This window comes from Falco biarmicus, chromosome 5, assembly GCF_023638135.1.
Source record: "Falco biarmicus isolate bFalBia1 chromosome 5, bFalBia1.pri, whole genome shotgun sequence".
NCBI classification, from domain to species: domain Eukaryota; kingdom Metazoa; phylum Chordata; class Aves; order Falconiformes; family Falconidae; genus Falco; species Falco biarmicus.
The window spans coordinates 59,869,184-59,888,706 of NC_079292.1; the positions used below are offsets into that span (position 1 = coordinate 59,869,184).

At 40.1% G+C, this 19,523-nt stretch overlaps 1 protein-coding gene across 3 annotated transcripts in view; it reads left to right on the forward strand.

Annotated features, from left to right (window-relative positions):
• LARGE1 (LARGE xylosyl- and glucuronyltransferase 1) overlaps positions 1-19,523 on the forward strand; it is a 287,256-nt gene that overhangs the window by 230,625 nt on the left and 37,108 nt on the right. For all 3 annotated transcript variants that reach the window (XR_008822038.1, XM_056340051.1, XM_056340052.1), the window contains 2 exons: positions 12,717-12,829; positions 14,341-14,466. Coding sequence is in view for 2 of the 3 variants with exons in the window: in XM_056340051.1 (XP_056196026.1) it covers positions 12,717-12,829; positions 14,341-14,466 (239 nt within the window). In the remaining variant the exon portion in view is untranslated. The remainder of the gene's footprint in view (positions 1-12,716; positions 12,830-14,340; positions 14,467-19,523) is intronic.

A 19,523-nucleotide genomic window follows, 5' to 3' on the forward strand; every position in this document is an offset into this window, starting at 1 on the left:
CAAACAGTCTGTACCAGATTCTAGTTTTCATTGTATTGGAGTAAATAAAAAGTATTTCTTTTTAGTTGATTAAATTGTCCTAGTTTGGGGCTTTTTACTGCTCTGACCTGAGTTCATAATGCAAAGTTGTCCATGTAATGTACACAAATAGGACATATATATCTAGTATTCCAATCTAATGATTTAAAGAATCATTCTGAAGTGTGGTATTTTCAATTTGATCGTGACAGTTCTTTATGGGAACATACATAGCTTGGTGAGTAATTATGTTGTCCAGCACTCTGAAATGCCCTCTCTTTATTGCAGAGGGACCATCATTAGCAGGTTAAATTTAGATGAAAGACTTTCACATAAAAGCTTAGTAGAGGCATCCAGGTGCCTAAACTGAGAACAAAATCTTCTACGATATGACAAGAACTCCAGAGAAATGCATGGTAATAGTAAAACCAATACTTTTTCTGCTGACGTACAAGTTCACTTTTCAGTTTCTCATTGTGCTCATAAAAGTGATTGTGTAAAGGTAGCTGCTTTTGTAGATACAGAAACAGAGATTTTAGCCATAGTCTCAAAGCAAAGAAAAAGGCAACAAATTAGACTCCATCTTTGGACTCTAACAGTAGCCTGGTGCCTGTCACAGAAAGTGGCAGATTAACTAAGATTGTGTCAAAGCTGTCACCTCTAAGAGAGTGCCAACAAGAAAATGCTGGATTTAGTCATAGTCAGGTCGCTCTCTTAGATGCTGTTGGCTACAGAAATCACTATACTTTAATCATTTTAGTGTTAGGGCAAATTAGGTTCAGGAAAAACCTTTCCACTTTAAAAAAATAGCAAGAGACTTTTGAGAAAGAAGAATCTGCAAAACTGAGTGGACACTGAGATCTCAGAAGCAGCAACTCAGTTCTTTCCTTTCCCCATTGCCTGTCTTCTGTCTCTATGTCCAGCTACATCCTGACTTCAGTTGCTCCTGCTGTAGCTTCTCAACCCTCCCTCCTCCACCTGTCTTCATCAAACTGAGCTCAGGTGTTGTGGTTTAACCCCAGCCAACTACTAAGTACCACGCAGCCACTGCCTTACTCCCCACCCACTCCCACCCTTGCCCCCAGTGGGATGGGGAGGAGAAACAGATACAGGTAAAACCCATGGGTTGATATAAAAACAGTTTAATAATTCAAATAATAATAACAACAATAATTGTAATTAAGAGGAGAGGGAGAGAGAGGAATAAAACCCAAAGGGAAAAAAACAGCAAGTGGTACACATTACAGTTGCTCACCACCTGCTGATTGATGCCCAGCCAGTCCCCAAGCAGCAATCAGCAGCTACTGGCCAGCTCCCCACCCAGTTTATATACTCAGCCTGATGTTCTATGTTATGGAATAATCCTTTGGCTAATTTGGATCAGCTGTCATGGCCGTGCTCCCTCCTAGTTTCTTGTGCACCTCCTCACTAGCAGAGCATGGGAACTGAAAAGTCCATGATTTAGAGCAAGCGGTACTTAGCAACAACTAAAACATCAGTATGATGATGTTATTCTCATACTATCCGAAACACAGCACTGTATGAGCTATTAGGAAGAAAATTAACTCTATCCCAGCCAAAACCAGGACATCAGAGGACAGGACCATTGCAGTACCCTATATATCCAGATAGTTTCTGCATGGTGGTTCTCAAGGCCTTAATAGAGACAGTGAAAAGAGAAGCTTTCCCAAACATAGAATTATAGGCAATTTAAGTCAGAAAGGATCTCTAGAGGTCTTCTGGTCCTCTTCCCACTGAAAGCCAACTCAGGTTTCCTAGGGTCTTCTCCAGCTGAGTTTTTAATATGTCCAAGTATACCTCTCAAGGCAGCCTGTTCCTGTATTTGGCTGCTGTCTTGGAGAGAAAAATAGAACATAAAAGTTCCTAATACGTAATTAGAATTTCCTTTGCTGCAGTTTGTGTCAGTTACCTCTCATTCTGTCTCTGTGCATCTCTCAGAAGAATTTGCTTCCATTAAGTAGCTGTAGACAGCAGTAAGAGATCCTCTTGGCCTTCTGTTCTACAGGCTGAACAAAACCAGTTCTCTCCGCTTCTCCTCATACATGTTCTCAAGGCCTCTAAGCATTTTGGTTGGTCTCCACTGGACTTACTCTGGCATGTCAGTGTCTTTAGTCGACTGAAGATTCCAAAGCAGTACTTAGATGTTGTCTTACAAGTGTTAAGTAGAGTGTTAATCACTTCCCTTGACCTGTAGGGCTAATACAGCCCACAATTTGGTTGCCGCCTAGGACTTTTCCTGAAAAACTCCTTTCTATCCACTTGTCCTCCAGCCTGCACTGTCCATTCAGGAATAGCCCCATGCAGAACTTTTCATTGAACTTCATGAGCTTTCTCTTAGCCCACTTGTTCAGCCTATCAAGGTCCCTCAGAACAGCAGCCCTATCCCCGGGCTGGCCACAGACCCCAGTCTGGTGTCACGTGTGACATTGCTAAGGATGCATTCTATCTCATCTCCAGTTCATTAATCAGGATGTTAAACAGTATCAGCCCCAGTGTCAGCTTTTGTGGTATACCACTTGCATCTGGCCACCATCTGAATGTTTTATTGCTGAACACAACCCTTTGAGCTTGGCAGTCCACCTTTACTTTTCAGGCACCTTGTAGTCCACTTATCCAAACTGTACCTCATGAGCATGCTAAACAGCTCCACACATATTTTCTCCTTATGCAAATCCATCCCTGTATTTCTGTTGTGAACCTAATCTTGTCTGTCTGTTAGTGGATGAAAAATGATCGTGGAGGAAGGATTGACCTGCAGCTGACCTTTGGGTTAAATCATTACATTAAAGCATATTGTGTTCCTTGTTTTTCTTTTTAAAACCACTATGGTTAATTTTTAGACTTAACTCATTCTGTGCTGCTGCTTTCTTTCACCTAATCTATTTCTTAGAATGTTCTATCCCTCCTGAATCTCCTCCAGTCAAGAAACTACTCTTTGGGGTGTGCGTGTGTGTAAGTTGGCTGGTCGCTTCTGAATGCAAAATCATAAACCTCATTGTCATCCAACTGTGAAGAAATACCTGAGAGGCTGTTCAACCCATGAGGCACATTTCCTCCTCTGTTGCTAGGGCATTGACTGAACACCAGACCAAGAAAAGCTATGACGGGTTCTTACTCATTGTGCCTATCTCTATAATTAGCTTTGTGGGCTACTGTTAATATTAGAAGCCAACCAAAATAATTATCACCTGTGCAGGGTGCATTTTTCCTCTTCACATAGTCCAAAGTGGAAACCTTGTAGATTTGTTGACATTTCAACCCCTATTAAATGTCATGCTTTTGAGAGTATCAAAACAACAAAACAACAACAAAAAAACCATAAAAAGCAATGATCCCTGTTACCTTTGAGGTTTTGCTGCTTTCTGAGGAAGAATAAAACATAAATAAGCATCATGAATAAGGTCCAGATAAATGCCTGACTCTTGCATTAAATAGCCCTAATCTGATTTACAGGATCTGAGGATCAAGAAACAGTTGTGTTTTTTTCTTTTAAAGGTGAGTGATTCCTTGGTGGAGGTCCAAGATAAATTAATTTTGGAAGACGTACTTGCTTTCACCAGGGCAAATATTCAGCAAATTCCAGCAAACCTCCTCCATTTCTATCCATGGGAACAGGCTTTCTGTGATCCGTTTTTCCGAACTTGCCTGCACACAGAGATTCAATAACTGGACCACCTGCACAGTAACCTTGTACAGGCTGTACCGTTCTATGATTTCTCTTCAGGACAGCTCACTCAAAGTCCAGTTATTCTGACTTGATGTAGTTGTGACACTCACTCACACTTCTGTGGCACTGACATGTAGAATTGTACACTCGGAAGGATTGAAGAGATGCATGAGGAACAGTCCAGGATGGATAATCAGGTGAATGTAAAGCCACGTTTAGTATGGTTGTCAAAATAATTTGTGTGATCATTGGATGTATAAACAGGGACATTTTAAGTATGAGTACAGGAGATATGTTTTGTATTGGGTGTAGACTTTTTAATCCTGACATACTGGAGGTCTACACTGTCAGAAAATGTAGCAGTCTAGTTCATTCTTCACTCTTGGCTCCCTCATTATCCACAGGGCACAGAGATTAGAATCATAGGATTATTTAGGTTGGGAAAGACCTTTGAGACCATCAAGTCCAACTGTTATTAGTTGGTACCTTGTCTTTTTCAGGGAGAAACTTGTCTTTTATCAAGGATTAAAGAAAAGTAGAAAAGTATAATTTGTTGATAGCTCACTGCAGGAACTGTTTCTGGAAGGTAATATGAATAGGACTACACTCTGTTTGGCACCCCTTTCCAGTCCTTCAACACTGCATCAGAAGACTTCACACTCTCTAATATTCCCACATGCCCTGATGACATTCTCCAATGAACACAACACAGACCCTCAATTCCATGCTAAAGTGTCTCTAGTCTAGAAGATTGTAGCATGGCTCTCTCATAATGTTGGGCACGGAGAAATGCAAATGGAATAATTGTTATGTCTGAAAACAGAAGAAACACAAACTATACCTTCAGAGACAAGTACCATGTAGTATGAATGTGGCCAGCGGGCTCAATGAAGAGCTAGACCCTGAAGAGTGTGTGTACAACCACTCCGTAGTACTTGATCTGGGTGCTAGTGATCACTTCCTGCAATGGATATATTTTTAAAAGTAGATTTAGCTACTTTTTAGTCTAATCTCCACAGGTCAAAGAAGAGTACTTACAAATTAACAAAGTTCGTAGAAAATACTGGAAAATCTCCCATAAAGTTGGGAAAAATGGCTCCAGGAGCTTGTCTGGGAGCGAGTCAAGGGATAGTTTGATCATAGATTATTAGTATCTGCAGGAGAAAATAACATTTCTTAATAGAGGGCTTGCCAATTTAGCAAAGGTTGAGCAAGATCAAATGACTGCAAGTTCAAAGACATGTTCAAATTAGAAATAAGGGAAGTATCCTTCATCAGGGTAATTATGCATTGGAATAATTTATCAAAGTTTGTGATAGTTTATCCATTATTGTAAATTTTTAAATCAAGACAATGTTTTTCTAGAAGTTAGGCTCTAGTTAAAGCACAAATTAATTTTGAAAAATCCTATGGCCTCTTATGCAAAAGCTAAAAATTACCCTTTCTGACTTTTATCACTTAAAGCACTTAAATATGTATTTAACCAGGACTTTGTTTTCCTCTCAGCTGAAGTCACCTGAGCACCCAGCCAAATGAAATCACAAATAACCTCTCATGTAAGAACTTACTGCATTTTTAGTGTTGAGAAGAGGAAAAGTTCTTTAAAAATTTGTAGAATTTATTCACATTTCCCCTGTATCATGTTTCTTTTTAACTCTCCCATTTCAAAGTGCTTTAGAGTAAGATGTGTACCTGACCATCTTTTTCTTAGTGTCAACCTTTGGCACCTCATCCTGACTTCCAGACATGTACAGAGATGCACACCGAATAGCTTTTGGGTGGTACTTGTGCATGGCAGTGATGTGGGACACCTCTTGGAGACAGGTCTCATCTGCTCCACTTAGTTCGGTCATTGCCATTGTGCTACAGCACACAGAAGCTGAAACCCCCCTCCTCTCTCCCTTTGCTGGTCTGAAGTTAGAATGTGGTATCTGAGGTTTAAAACCTCTCAGCAAAATCTTTCCAAATCTTTTGAATGTCAAGATCATTTCGTGATTTGCCTTGAGGTTTTATTCCCCCTCTTGGAAGCCATCTCCCTAGTTTACCAACTAAGAAGTACCTGCAATTGTGCTTTCCACTGCCTTTAAAATGTAATCTCTGTACCCTATATGCTCACAAGGGTCATGGACTGCAAAAGCTATAAGAAAACTGCGGTGCATTTTAAAACCCATGTAAGGAGCTTCTTCGCAGATGGTTTTTATCTCCTACAATTCTTTGTACAGTGTTCAGGAAACACTGGGATTTGAGAACAGTTACTATTCCTGTCTTCTTTGGTGCCCAAAGCAAGTAGAGCAGCTGGGAAAAACTTTAGTTTCTCTTTCTGATTTTGCTAGTATTTGTCTTTTTGCCAGCCATGTTTTTTCCCATTACATGATTTAGGAAAACTTTATCAGCATTTTGGGCAGGAAAGTGTATGACTTTGCACTGCTTGGGATCTATGTAAGAAAAGGCCAATTCCTCTAGGTCTAAAGACAGTTTTTCTTTCCCGACCTGAGAGAGACCTGCAGAATTGTTACTTCTCTTCACAGGACTCTGGAAGATAGGAGGGGAGAGCATTACTTAGCAGGATGGTCTTTCAAGTGGCAGAGGTTTTCCTCTATAGACTTCCTAAAAATTCTATGGCTCATGACTCCAGTCCTGTAGACCTTTTAGACTCCTGAATCAAGGAAATTTTTCTGTAGCAGCCTTTGGGACTTTAGGAAAGTTGGAGAAATTCACCTAGAAATGGAAGTCATAAAACAGAACATACAAAACATATGTATTTTTTTTTTTCAAATTGCTCAGGAAGAATAACATCTAAACAATGAAGAAACAACTGGAGAACTAGGAAATTCTGAGCTAGTCACTAGCTCTGTAAGAAGTTAAAATCATGCTTAAATATATCTTTCATCTTCCTTGAGTATATCCTTCATTTTAATTCTGCCTAGGGAGAAAACAACATGCTTCAGGAGAGGAGAACAAAGAAAATAAGTGTGTTCCGTTACATTAAATGGTCATCAAGAAGCATAAACAAAATGTTTATAATGCTTTAAGAGGAACCAGGCTCCCAACAGAGTGACTGCACTGCTTTGCAAAATGCACTCTACCATGGCTTCACTTTCAATACACGTGCAGAGAAGACAAGGTCTACTGCATTCTGTCACCGTGCCCAGAGGGACACCCACTTTCCATTTCAAAACAGCTTCTCAACCCTGTTTGGTTTTCTCAGAGAAAAGTTCAAATGTGGAGTCATCCTTTATTCTCAATTAACACAAGGTTTTATTAATTTTTTTTAGACTGTGAAAGGCATTTTTGGAGAAAAGGGCCAGTGCATGTAAGTTCATAGTTAAGTAATGTATCAAGGAACTCCAGAAGTGTTAGAATAACAGTCCTTCAGTCGTACCGTGTTAAAAGCTATAGACATAAGCTATGGTTTTATTATACTAATGATATGGCTAGTCAAATTATGAGCAGCAGTTAGACAGATGGTCTGTAAATCAAGTGAAATGAATGCAGTGATTTTCATCCTCACAAAGACTTAAGCTGAAGATTTAAAAATGTGTGCAGCATCTCATTGTGGAATTGCAGCTTTAATTCATTTTTTTAATTCCTAACAGCCACATACTTAATATTTTTCTCCTTGCTGTTGATACTGTGGGTGGAGAGCAGAGGCCACGGTGGGTGGTGCAGAGGTGTGACCCAGTGGGTTCCAGAGCAGTCCTTAGCAAAACGGGTCGTTCCTGCCCTGATCTGTAGAGGAATGAAACTGGGTTAATTAACATTGATAACATACAGCTGTGGGCTGGCTTCAGGGGCAGTGGGTTGGCTGATGTAGACAAGGTGCAGCTGTGGCTGGTTCTGTTAAGAGGTTGGGCAGCCAATGAAGAGGGAGCAGCCGAGGAGGAGAAAGGAAGAAGGAGTAGAGAGAGGAGAGAGAACACATGCCGTGGATGAGGAGAGACCAGAAGGCAGTAGAGGGACTGGCATGGAGAGTATGTTGGTATGAGATGGTAAAAGACCTTGTTGCAGCTGATTAGTTTTGAGTGCTGCAACACTGATCCAGCAGGGGCATAGGCACAGCCCCTGCCCTATGCACTGCGACCGCTTCTGTTGATTCCAGCTACAAAAAGCAGGAATTAAAAGAACATGCATAAGTATTTGCTAGAGTACTCAGCGGTCAACACTATTCATGGCGCTTCTTCCAGGATAGCAGAGTTACAAGCCCCTTCCATAGTGCCTAAAACTGAACTCAATTTTTTGGTGCTGAATCTCTTTCACAAAACACGGTGGGTTACAGTTTTTACTGCCTTAAATCTCTGTGTCAGTTATTTACTGCAGCAAATCTCCATAATGGCAGCCCTGTTTAACGTTATTTCTTACAGCATTTAAGACTCAGTGTTTTGGTGTGTGGCCTTTGATATGATGGTTGGGTTTTGTAAAATCCTAGTAACCCAGTATTGCTTTATAATGTATTTGGAAATGTGTCTTGCCTGCCTTTCATGGATATTGTAATGGTATCTATTTGCTATCTGTCTAGGTGGTTCACTGTTATAGACTTAATTATGAGACTAATTTTTTAAAATCTGACAAGGACAGGCTCCGAGATGCTACTTATATAATATGGCATTGCCTCAGTAGCTCACAAAAGCATCCTGTTCTACCTGAAAGAAACAGGTGAGGTAGTGTTTACAGAAAATGACCCCTTAGTAGCTACAGTTTTTTCCCCCACAGCATTGAATATTTTTTCAGCCACCTTAAAAGAGCCATTGTAATAAATTGAGTTTGAAAGCTTGTCCAGTTTCACTATAACTTCTGTAAGTGATTCTGTTCTATCTTAAAATGTTGTTTATTACTTCTAGCTCTACCATATATTCCTCTCTGAATTCCAGGAAAAGCCGTAGTCTGTGTTCCTGAAGCAAGAGTTCGTAGCATTCTAAGGGAAATTGCTGATGTTTCTGTAAACTCTCAATTTGCTATTGCAAAAAATGGAATATTTAGTTCTGGAGCAGATCAACACAACAACCAAAAAAAAAACCACCCTGACAGCTTTGCTGAGAGGGCTTGAAGCATCTACTGAAACCATTGCTTAGTCAAAACGTTGGAAAGACGTAAGATTTTATTCAGATTTAATCAAAACATGAGAAAAAGGCAAAAAATTCAGGTGACCCTCACCGTCAGAGTTTTGTTAGACCCGGAATGAAACATTTATTTGTCTTTTCAGTTGTTGTAAGCATTTCAGTAAGATTTTTAATTTGTATCAATTTTGAAGTGAAAAATATTATTTTGGAATAAGTTGAGTTCTAAAACATGCCAAAACAAAATTTGCAGTATTTTTCAACTGAAACATTTTAGTCCAGATACTTTAATTCAGATTTTTTTTCTCTGGTCTAGTCACCAGATTCCTTTATATCTTTTTTGTTTTGCTTTTGGGGCTGAGGTTTTTTTGTGTGTGTCCTGAAATTACATTCTTGAGCAACTCCTGCCTTTGCTTTCTTGTATGTTTTTTTGAGCAATTCAGAATGTTAGATTTTGGTAGTTCAAGCAAAGTCTGATCAAGCAGTGGGAGAAAATGCCATTCAAGTAAGAACTAGACTAGGATGTGTTCCACAGGTTTAGTAATAAAGAATTATTTTTGCAGGAGTTCTGAGATATTTGCATCCCTGTATAAGGCTGAACTATATCCTCAGGATAAGGAAAATAGGGTGTTGTGTGGTTGATCATAATTTGTTTAATACACATGAGACTTTTGGGTTGCCGCTTTTCTCTTTTTGTTTATTTGCTGCCGAGATTTCCCTTTGTTTTTGTCAGGTAGTTTAGGGCAGGAAAACGCTGCACTCATCAAAAGATGAGAAGTCCCACTGCCTGGGGCCTGATGTTCATAAAGTATTCCTTTGATATTTTTTTTTTTTCTCCAGTTCTTCCTTCCCCAGTGCAGCAGCTGAGAGTAAGTCCCTTTCCCCTTATGTTCAGCTGTATGTCATCTTGGATTTAGTCTGAGATTTCAGTCAATTTGTGAGGGAAGGGGCTCCTGAGGCAAATATTTCCCTTTACTTATTTCATACACTTTGCCTGCAAACTAATTGTGCAGATTGGAGTTAGTTCATTTGTTATGTTTGCTTTTGGTAGCAGAACAACACGAAGTAAAACTGAAATGCTCTCTTCTGAAGAAAAGGTAATTTTTCCTCTGCATGAACTATTTAAAAGTTCCCAACACACATGCTATTGCTTTGCTTTTTCACTAAATAGCACTGATTAGGTGAATAGTATTAAATTCTCCTCTTAGTAGAAATCTCGCTAACAATAATGAGTAAATATTTAAACTTGTGATAAATATTCTCCAGGAGTAATTTTTTACAGCAGCAGTAAATTAGAATTCCACAGTGCAAGGAGCCCTGAACAGAGGCTGAACAAAGGTGTTAAACCCAGGCCTGTAGGTGAATTAAAATAGAAATCATATCAAAATTAGTCTTGACAATGGAACATTAAAACCTTGTGAATATTTTCAATAGCCATGATTGCATCATAATTTAATACATCCTTTCTCACATATATTCCAGTTTTTCCACCCCATCTGCCTCTTTTACTCTCAGCTGCTACCATGATACCCCCTCAGGACAGCATAATCTCTTTAGCTTCAATGCCATGATCTGCTGCTAACATGAGAGTGGAAGACAAAGAATTTGGAGAGTACTCCACATATTAAAACATTTCCCCTTTTCCTCCTCAGACTGGAAGCTTAAAAAAATTGTTTTATTGTCTATAAATTATAAAAACTATTACAATTAACTCAATCTTACATCTTCTGAGAAGATTCTTTATTAAGAAAAAATAAAGTTGTATTTCACTGTTGAAACAAACCTGACAGTTCTTGCCAGCTGGAGAAAATCCACTGCCAGAGAGGAGCTTATTCCACCCAGTTTATTACTGCAGCACAAGGAACAGACTTCGCATTGATCTAGAATTTCAGACAGTGCACAATGGCTCTCTTAGAAGCTAATGCACACACACTACTCACTCCACGGTTATGCTGCAGGGAAGACAAACACACTGGCAGAAGTAAGTTGTAGCATGTTGTGACAATACATCCCTTTCCAATCCAACAACTGGAAGCAGAAAGGTTGACTGAAGATGAAAGGGGATCCCTCCAGTGCAGGTTCCAGCGTCCTTGGGAACCAGATGGATGGAAACGGAAAACAGAACTAAAACAGGCCACAAAATTCACTGCCAGAAGAGCATTTCTTTTTATTCATGGCAGTGCCAGGTTTTACTAGAAAGAAATTTGCCATGTCATAGAAACTGAAGATAGGAATGAGCTGGAACCACCTTTGTTCTCTCCCAACTAGTGCAGGATTGTTCCAGGTATAACTTCTGATCTTTGTGTAGCCTGATTTTTAACAACTCATGAAATAAAGCATTTCATCTGCTGTTCTGAGGTTATTTCACCACAACAGTTTTAGGAGAATTTTTCTTAAGTACTCAGACTACATTTCTTTTCTTATTCTCATTACTTCCAGTTTTATCATCTTAGATTCCCTCCGGCAGCTTTTCCCAGTGCCTGCCTTTTGCCATTTCATATTGTTCTGTGTAGCTGTTATGTTTCTTTACAGTTGCCATGACATTTTTTTTTTTGTAAGACCTCTTGTTTAATGTCACTTGCAGATGTCATTACTATTCTGTTCACTTCCCCCTTCCACTAATGAAGATGTGAAACAACACAGAACCTATCATTGCTCTTACTAGGTAATTCCTGTCAACCTGCTAGGCTGCTGTTTATCAGTACTCTTCCTTTATGGTCCTTCAGTTTGCATTCATTCCCCACGACAGTGCTTTTATCTAAGTCTTTCCAAAATTAATTTTTCAAGTAAAATTTTTCTGAGACACTGTAGGAAAGGTTTTGCTGATGCTTCAGTCCAGCTTCATTGCTTCTGCTGTTTTCCCTTCCACATGCAGCCCAGGAGTAACCTCTCATGCATGTTGAGACACCTCTTTTCTGGCTTCAAGTGTAACTTTCTCATCTGAGGGTCCTGCTCTATGAACACTTGCTGCCTTAACAGTGGGCATGTTCCAAGGCTAGGTTGTAACCAGCATTGATAATCTGTTACTCAAAATAAATTTCAAGGATTGCAGTCTGATGTTTCAGGTGATTAACTTCTTACTGGGTGAAGTAAGGGATGCAGTTTCATCTTATGCCATGTATGTATTGCATCCTATGCAGTAAGTATTAAGGGCCAGATTCCCCCCCACGCACACTGAGTAAAATGTTTTAATATGAGTGACAAAATTCTCTTTGGCTTAGCATAATCTTGATTTCAGCCCATATAGAAATTAATTTAAACAGTGGGATTTTGGAGGAAGCAGATCTCTGTTCCATGTGAAGATGGCAGAATGGAGTCATACTAGATAAATCGGGATTGTCTCTACCCTTTCCCTAGTAGAAAGGGACTTGACAGAATATCTATCCTCTTAGAGCCTGTAGCTTTTCAGAATAAGGAGTGGGAGGGTCACCTCGGAGTGTCAAGAGGTTCCTTCTTTCTTTCTTGTAGGATATTGTCTAATTCTATTTGGAACGATAATGACCTTTGGATGGAGTTAACCTCCATCATGTGAATCACCTCGATCCGTTCAGTCTGTAAGGAATAATCCCAATGATAATCATGTCATAATGAAATCAAACTTTATCAGTTAAGAAGACTATTAGAAGTAGAACATCCTTCTCTTACTTCTTCCCAGTTTCACTCCTCTTTGGCTACTTTAGCCTTCTTGCAAGCCTGTATATCCAAGCATTCATCTGTATGCCTTCTCCTTTTCCTGTCTGCATCCTCAGGGGTTCAGAAGAGCTTTCTCTTAGTGGCATCTTGAAACCTGACACTGCTTTTTTTAGTCAACCTGTGTTAGCGAAGGGTAAGGACTGTAGTTCCCACTGATAGATCTCAGCTCATGTCCTTGTTTTAACTGCTGAGTCAGCACATACACAGGATGGACCTTGGCTGGCACATGCATCATGGCTTCTCTGCACTGTGTTTTTCTTCAGGGGTTATCTTGCTGCTTCTCGATAAGTTACGCAAGATGAAATGGGAGCAGATGTGGAGACTCACAGCAGAGCGGGAGTTAATGAGCATGCTCTCCACTTCACTGGCTGACCAGGTGAGTAGGACATTGTAGATGAGTGCTACAACCACTACTCCATGGATTGAGGAAAGTACGAAGTGGAAAGGGGATGAGATGTGGGAAAAGGCAGGAGAAAGATATTGTGCCTGTAGTTACCATTTGTTGAATTTTTCTGGGGAAAACATGGAAGAGAGGTATTGAGATTTACTCCTGAGATTTCGCTTACTACACTGACGTTTTAACCTACTCTGCACAGATGATTCGTAAGATAAACAAATGGGGTTCTCAAGCTTTTATTTTCTGTCCTCCTTTCTTTAACATAAAACTCTCCAGACACCAGAAGTCCAAATAGACTGTGTCTTTTCCTACTGGTTATAGTCTAAGCAGACATTAGTTTTAGGAGTCTCCAGATACTTCTTTACTGTTTCTGGCAGATGAGTCCCAACACTCTTTTAATTTGCTCCTTGCCACAACACCCCTGGAAGTCAAAAGCACTGCTGTCTCCCTGCACAGATGGGAAACTGAGGCCAAGAGAAGAAATAGTGCACCTATACGCAGAAATGCATATTTACTCTCTTTGTGCTTCCTGCCAGCTCTCAGTTTTAAGTCCAGAAGCCCTGTTAATGTAGTACTGGACCTGAACCAGTAAGTCTTGCTCAACAGCTTGAGTGTATTTACTCAATACAGCATCATATTTAGATATTTCTACTGTTTCTGAACTACATCTGGCTTATGACCACCCACCACTAAGGAAGCATGCCGCTTACTGTGCACAGAGATGTGCACTTGTGTGCAATGTCCTTGCAGGTTGATCCAAAAGCTACTGAAGTTCATTAAAACAATTCTTGCAACTTCAGTATGTTTTCAGCCAGGTCCTGAGTTGCTGTCTAATACCTCCATGGGACAAAATTTTGCAGAGTAGACTGAAGTTGTTTATAGAACTTTAACCATATGACTGACTGCCCTTGTATCTTACTTCTCCAACTGGATGGCAGCACAGAAGCAGAACACGTTCTGTCCCTCATGGTGTAGGCTGTTCTGCAGATCTGACCTACATGCCCTTTCCATGAAATACCTAGATTACTTGTTGCAACAATGAAGTTCTAGCTAAAATCCCCCATAGTAATTCACCTTGACACAGCGCAACTGCCATGATCACCTTCATCCCCTGTACTGAAAAGTGATGCAGTACTTACTAACAGCAGGCTGTTGGTCATTTACTGCGTATTACTCTCCCCGGTGACTAGAAGAGGAACCGCATCTCTTGCCAGGCGTAGAAGGTACATGTTTTGAAAACTTTGATGGAATCCATTAGCTCTGTGTGTCAAAAGAGCCTGTTCCTCGTCTTCAGATCTACACATCACCCTTAGATTGATTGGACCCTCTATGGAAACAGAATTATGAAGCAAGATTTGCAGATTTCAACTTGCATAACCATTTGCATTTTTACCTGTGAGGGGGAAAAGGACATTCAGCTTGGGGAGGGGTTGAAATCATCTCACTGTAGAAACAACATACCCAACTGCTTTTCTGGTTTTGTCTGCTAGGATATCTTCAACGCAGTCATCAAACAAAATCCCTTCCTTGTCTACCAGCTCCCATGTTTCTGGAATGTGCAGCTGTCTGATCACACCCGTTCTGAGCAGTGCTACAGAGATGTGTCTGACCTGAAGGTATGTTTCACAGGAGGTTGCATGGGTGGTATCCTCCAAGACAGAGAATGCAAGACACCACTGAGTCAGAAAGACGAAGTCACTTAAGCAGGACCAACTTAGATCAGGTTGCTCAGCAGCTTGTGCAGTTGAGTGTCAAGTCTCCAAAGAGTGAGATTCCACAGCTTCCCTGCTCCGCTGTCGCAGAGTTTGACCACCCTTATGGTGCAATATATTTCTTAAATATAATCAAATTTTCCCTTGTAACAATTCGTAGGGTAACAGCAGGAGTGTTCAATATGGACACTGGATACTGCATGAATATAGAAAATCAGTCACCCTCAACACACTGATTTCAAAAGCTGCACTTACCAAAAGAAAAAAGACCTACTACACGGGTTAAATTACCTGTCAAAGCTGGCCACTATTGCTTGAATTTCATACATAATGTATTCACAAACAGCTATTCTGGTGTGGTCCATAGAAGACAGCTTTTAAATTTAGATCAGTATACTGGTCAGTACGCTGATGACTAAATGCTTTATGATAGAAGTTTGTAGGGCAGGATCAATGCAAAGACTTAAAAGCAGCATGGTTTTATGCCTTGTAACAAAGTGCTGGTAGAGATTTTAGTTCTGTACTCATGCTGAGAATCATGTATGACAGCAATTGCAAGGCCTGAAACAGAGATGTAGTAACAGGGAGAATGTTTTCTAAAAGATGAATTTGAGAAAAATACACCTCCTACATGAGAGATATCACAGTATTTTTCTGTGAATTAGAAGTTGACATTATTTCAAATAATCTGCTGAGACAGTCAGATTGGATTCAGCACAAGGTTAGGACACATACATTCGCATAAGAAAAAGATACTGAAACTCATAACTGAGGATCTAGGGCTTGGTTCAGTTGCCTAAACACAGTTTGAGTCCCCATAGATACTCTCAGGTATCTGTATGGTACTGGCAGATACAACAGAGACCTACGTACAGGACACGATACACTTTTGGCAAGGCAGCTGGTGGGCAGGCAGGATAACCCTAAGGTGCTTTCGGTGTTGCTATACATGAGTGGTTTTGGAGACTCCTTAAGCACGCCTCGGAGCAGACATCTGCCAAGTAGTCAGGCAAATCACTCTTCAGGCTCCAATGACTGTGTTGACTATTCTGCTTCAGGTGTGGGACATCTAGCTCATATGTCACACCTAAAACAAGCATAATAATAAAATAAGCATTTTAAAAAAAAAATTGAATCCTTTCCTCATTGTCAGCTAACAAATTTATGTTTACAAGGATGACTTAGGCTAGGTTGTTTATTACTGTATATCGTATCACACTGTCAGGTCCATTACAGCATAAACAATGACGTCTTAGGTGCATAATATCCTCCACTGGCTTTCTGGTCTAAAGTGTTTAACTCAACAAGGGGTCCAGACACATAAGCAATTTCGTCAGCTGAACTGGACTTATTCACACTGCTAAAATTATCCCCTAAATACTGAATCAGGGATGAAATTCTTTGCTTTCGAAGAGAGGCCAGAGCCTTACCTAGTGCACATGAGCTCCCTGGTTTCAATAAAGCTCTTTCTGTATCAGCAGTTGAAGAACTGGCCTTCAGGCAGCACTGTTTAAAATTCTTCATACAATTAAAAAACAAACAAACATAAACCAATTAAAGTTGTGAATTTGCATTATGAAAATTAGCAAAATTCTGGTCCTGAAAAGAAACCAGCTGGTTTGGTATGTGGCCCTCTCAAAAAAGCAACAAATGTCACTACCCCAAGTTAGAAAATACACTCTTAAAGAAGTTAGTCAGTTCCATGGTATTTAATATAAATGGTATGACACAACGTATTTGGCACATTCTGTATTTCACAGTAAGACTGGAATAAGGAAAGAAGTAAAAGAAATCTCCAGGGTAAGAGGGAGAGAAAGACAGATTGTGAAGTTTGTACTGGAGGATTAAGAAGGATAGCGCAGAAAAGAAGGAAATGCAGGGAGAGATTTAAATTCCAAGGTAAAACTGGCCCTGTCAGGTATTCCTTAGTCAAATCAGACTGTGTTTCTCATGTCAGACTGAAAAGGCACTGATTTAATTCCATCTGGCCTCAAAGTCCATGGGACTTGAGGATTTGTCATCTCTTACACACAACATTGTGTCAAATAAACTTAGACCTCCAGGGCTGACTGGGGTTCAGGGGGTGGGGTGGGGGGGAAGGTATGTAATATACACTGCTTTGCTGTTTTATTCACATTCATGAAAACACAGAATGACCGGCACGCTTTTTGCAGGTCTGCGGAGCACTTGAATATTTCATATTTCCTGAAGAGGATTCTAATCACTTTTTTGTCTTTATAGTCCTCATTAAGATGCATCTCTATCCATTTTATTGAAATTTTTTTTTGTACTGTCTTATGTTAGAGAAGGTCAGATGTTTGACTACTGCTGAACTCTTCCTTGCTGCAGCTGAGCAGCATCTACAAATTCAGCAGAACTTGCATATGGGGATCTTTCAGAAAAGGCATAAGAACAGAAATATTTATAACCAATTTCTGTATTGTTAGTGGCCAGTAATTTTATAACCATCTAAAGCAACATCAAAATAAGACTACTCTATTAATTTTATTCATCTTAATGCTTTCTTACCTCCTGTGTCATGCTTCATAGTACTAGAGGCCACACTGTACACAGCTAGACTGAAATCTGTGGGCTTTGTTCTGCTGTCCATGGCATGTGGAACCAAACTTATGTAAACAACTATACTTAGAGAAATCTTCCTTTCCCCACCCCAAGAGCACGTGTATTAAGGATGCTTTGTATCGGTCTTGAAATTAACAATTTTGTCTTGAATAACAATTATAATGTCTTGAAATTAACAATTTTAACAGAAAACAAAGAGTGGTCTAAAAAGGAGCAGATGCCCTTTAACTCTTTTTGCCAAGTGAGCCAACCGCAGTCTCTGAAGGCCAGAGGCATTTATTTTTGCATGGCATTTGTTACACCTTGGAGAAACACTCACGAGTTGTTATTGAAGACTGGCCAAAAGATGTGGAAGTGCTAACAGTCATGCTGTGTAGGCATCCGCTATCTTGTGCATCTCAGCTCCTCACGTGGCCCCCAGTAGCCCACACTGTCGATGGACAAGCACGTGTACTGTAGGTCCATGCCTTGCTGGGCTTCAAAGCCTGTGGGGATCTGCCTGGAACTGGGGTTCATTTATGCATTACTTACGCTTTGTTGGGTCCTGTGTTTGCTTTCCTTTTTGGTTAACAGTTTATTCCTCTCTGTGAGGAAGTCTCAATTACTATGATTTGGCACAAACCAAATGGCAAGAAAAATCCTGTGAAAGAAGGTAATGAATTGTGATGCCTCTGACAATGAATCATGACCTCATTGAATGAGTCAGTCGTGAAGAGAAGTCTGGTTGTCAAGGATACAGATGCTATTTACACACAGGATCTGGTAATTCACAGTCACAAAAATCAGATGCTGGGCTCTTCAATGGGAATGCATCAAATTATTAGAATTTACTCCCCTACCCCAAAATAGGAAAATGCTTTAAAACCTGTTGATGGTTTCCCAAACTGGTTTTGAGCACAGCTGATACTAAATTAGCAAGTAGATAAATAATTAACCTCTCATGAATTCCCCATTCTGAAATTGTGTTATCTGATTCACTTTATCCTGCCTGGAAATGTCCTCCACACCAGGATGATTTTGTGAGATTGCTTGCAAAAGTTTAAGCAGCTTCTTGTCCATAACCCAAATACATCATTTCAGATCTGCCTCGAACATGACCTATTGCACCTCTTTCTATCCCTGTGCCTGAGCCACCACATGCTGTCCAAGCACCTCAACACTGATCCACAGCAGTTCTGGCATTTTGCTGCCTTGCATCTTTTAATGCCAACCACGGAAAAGCTACACTGAGAGAAGGGCTCAAGAGGGTTAAATGTACCACTCCCTGGAATGAACATTGGAGTCAGTAAGATGTTTTTGCTCTGGCAAAAAGGGAGCACTGTGGTATTATAGAGATGTTTTTAGGGGTGTTTGTGCAGGCAGGAGGCCTCTTGTTAAATATTAGCACAGGAGCTGAAGGGAGAGCTGCAAATCCTTCTGAGGAAAAACTGAGAATTTTGAAAAGTACAAGACTGGGACAGTCTGTCAGCTTAGTGCCTTACAGCATAGGCAGTAAGCTGGGGAGTAAAGTAATCCCTGGGACCATGGGCACCAAATCAGGCAGGGCAAGGATTTGAATCCCACATCCAAAAGCAGTGCCTGGACCTCTGGGTTGCTGGCTACTCCAACGTGAGTCTTTTCCACTTACGTAGTTCAGAAATATCAGTCTGAAACCTCCCTGATGACATTTCTGTGAAGTATTTGATCCTTTCTGAGGAAATAGGTTCTTCTATTAAACCATTCATTTCTGATAAAATGCAGTTTAAAAATAAAGTTTCCAGACATCTCTAATCAAGGCATAAGTAACACATATGGTGCTTGTTTGCAGCGTGGCTTGAGGCATATATAAACATTTCAATAATATGTGCCTGGAAAAAAGCCGATTGAGATGTTATGGAAGTGACATATATAGGTAGCTTTACTGTGCACATGTGCTGAACTTTTAACTCCTGTTGATTTCAGTAAGAACTGTCTGGTTGCCTAAACAAGGAGTCTAGTTTTTAAGCAGGAAGGTTCCCCATCAACAAAATACCACTTACTTACCTAAATTGTAAACTGCTCATGGGCTTAATTAAGAATATCTGTTCAGTGCTTTGCAAAATTAAACTTCTTTAGGCTTAAATTGAAGCTTAATTTATTCTTACTTTTTACCCCTTCAGCCTGCAAAGTAGGATATCCTGTATTCTCTGATTTCATAAGGGCTGAAGCAGAGTGAGAAATTGTCAAGATGTGTCTTTGGGTAGAAAATGGAAGAGATTGTAGTTAAAGAACATTTGGCCAAATACTTCTTTTGGAGAGAGAAGATGCTTCAGGGGAGAAATGGATAAAGGTACCTATAGAAATAATGTTGTGTTGAAGCTTATCATTTAGTGAACGTCAGGTTCAAAAAATTTCTTCTC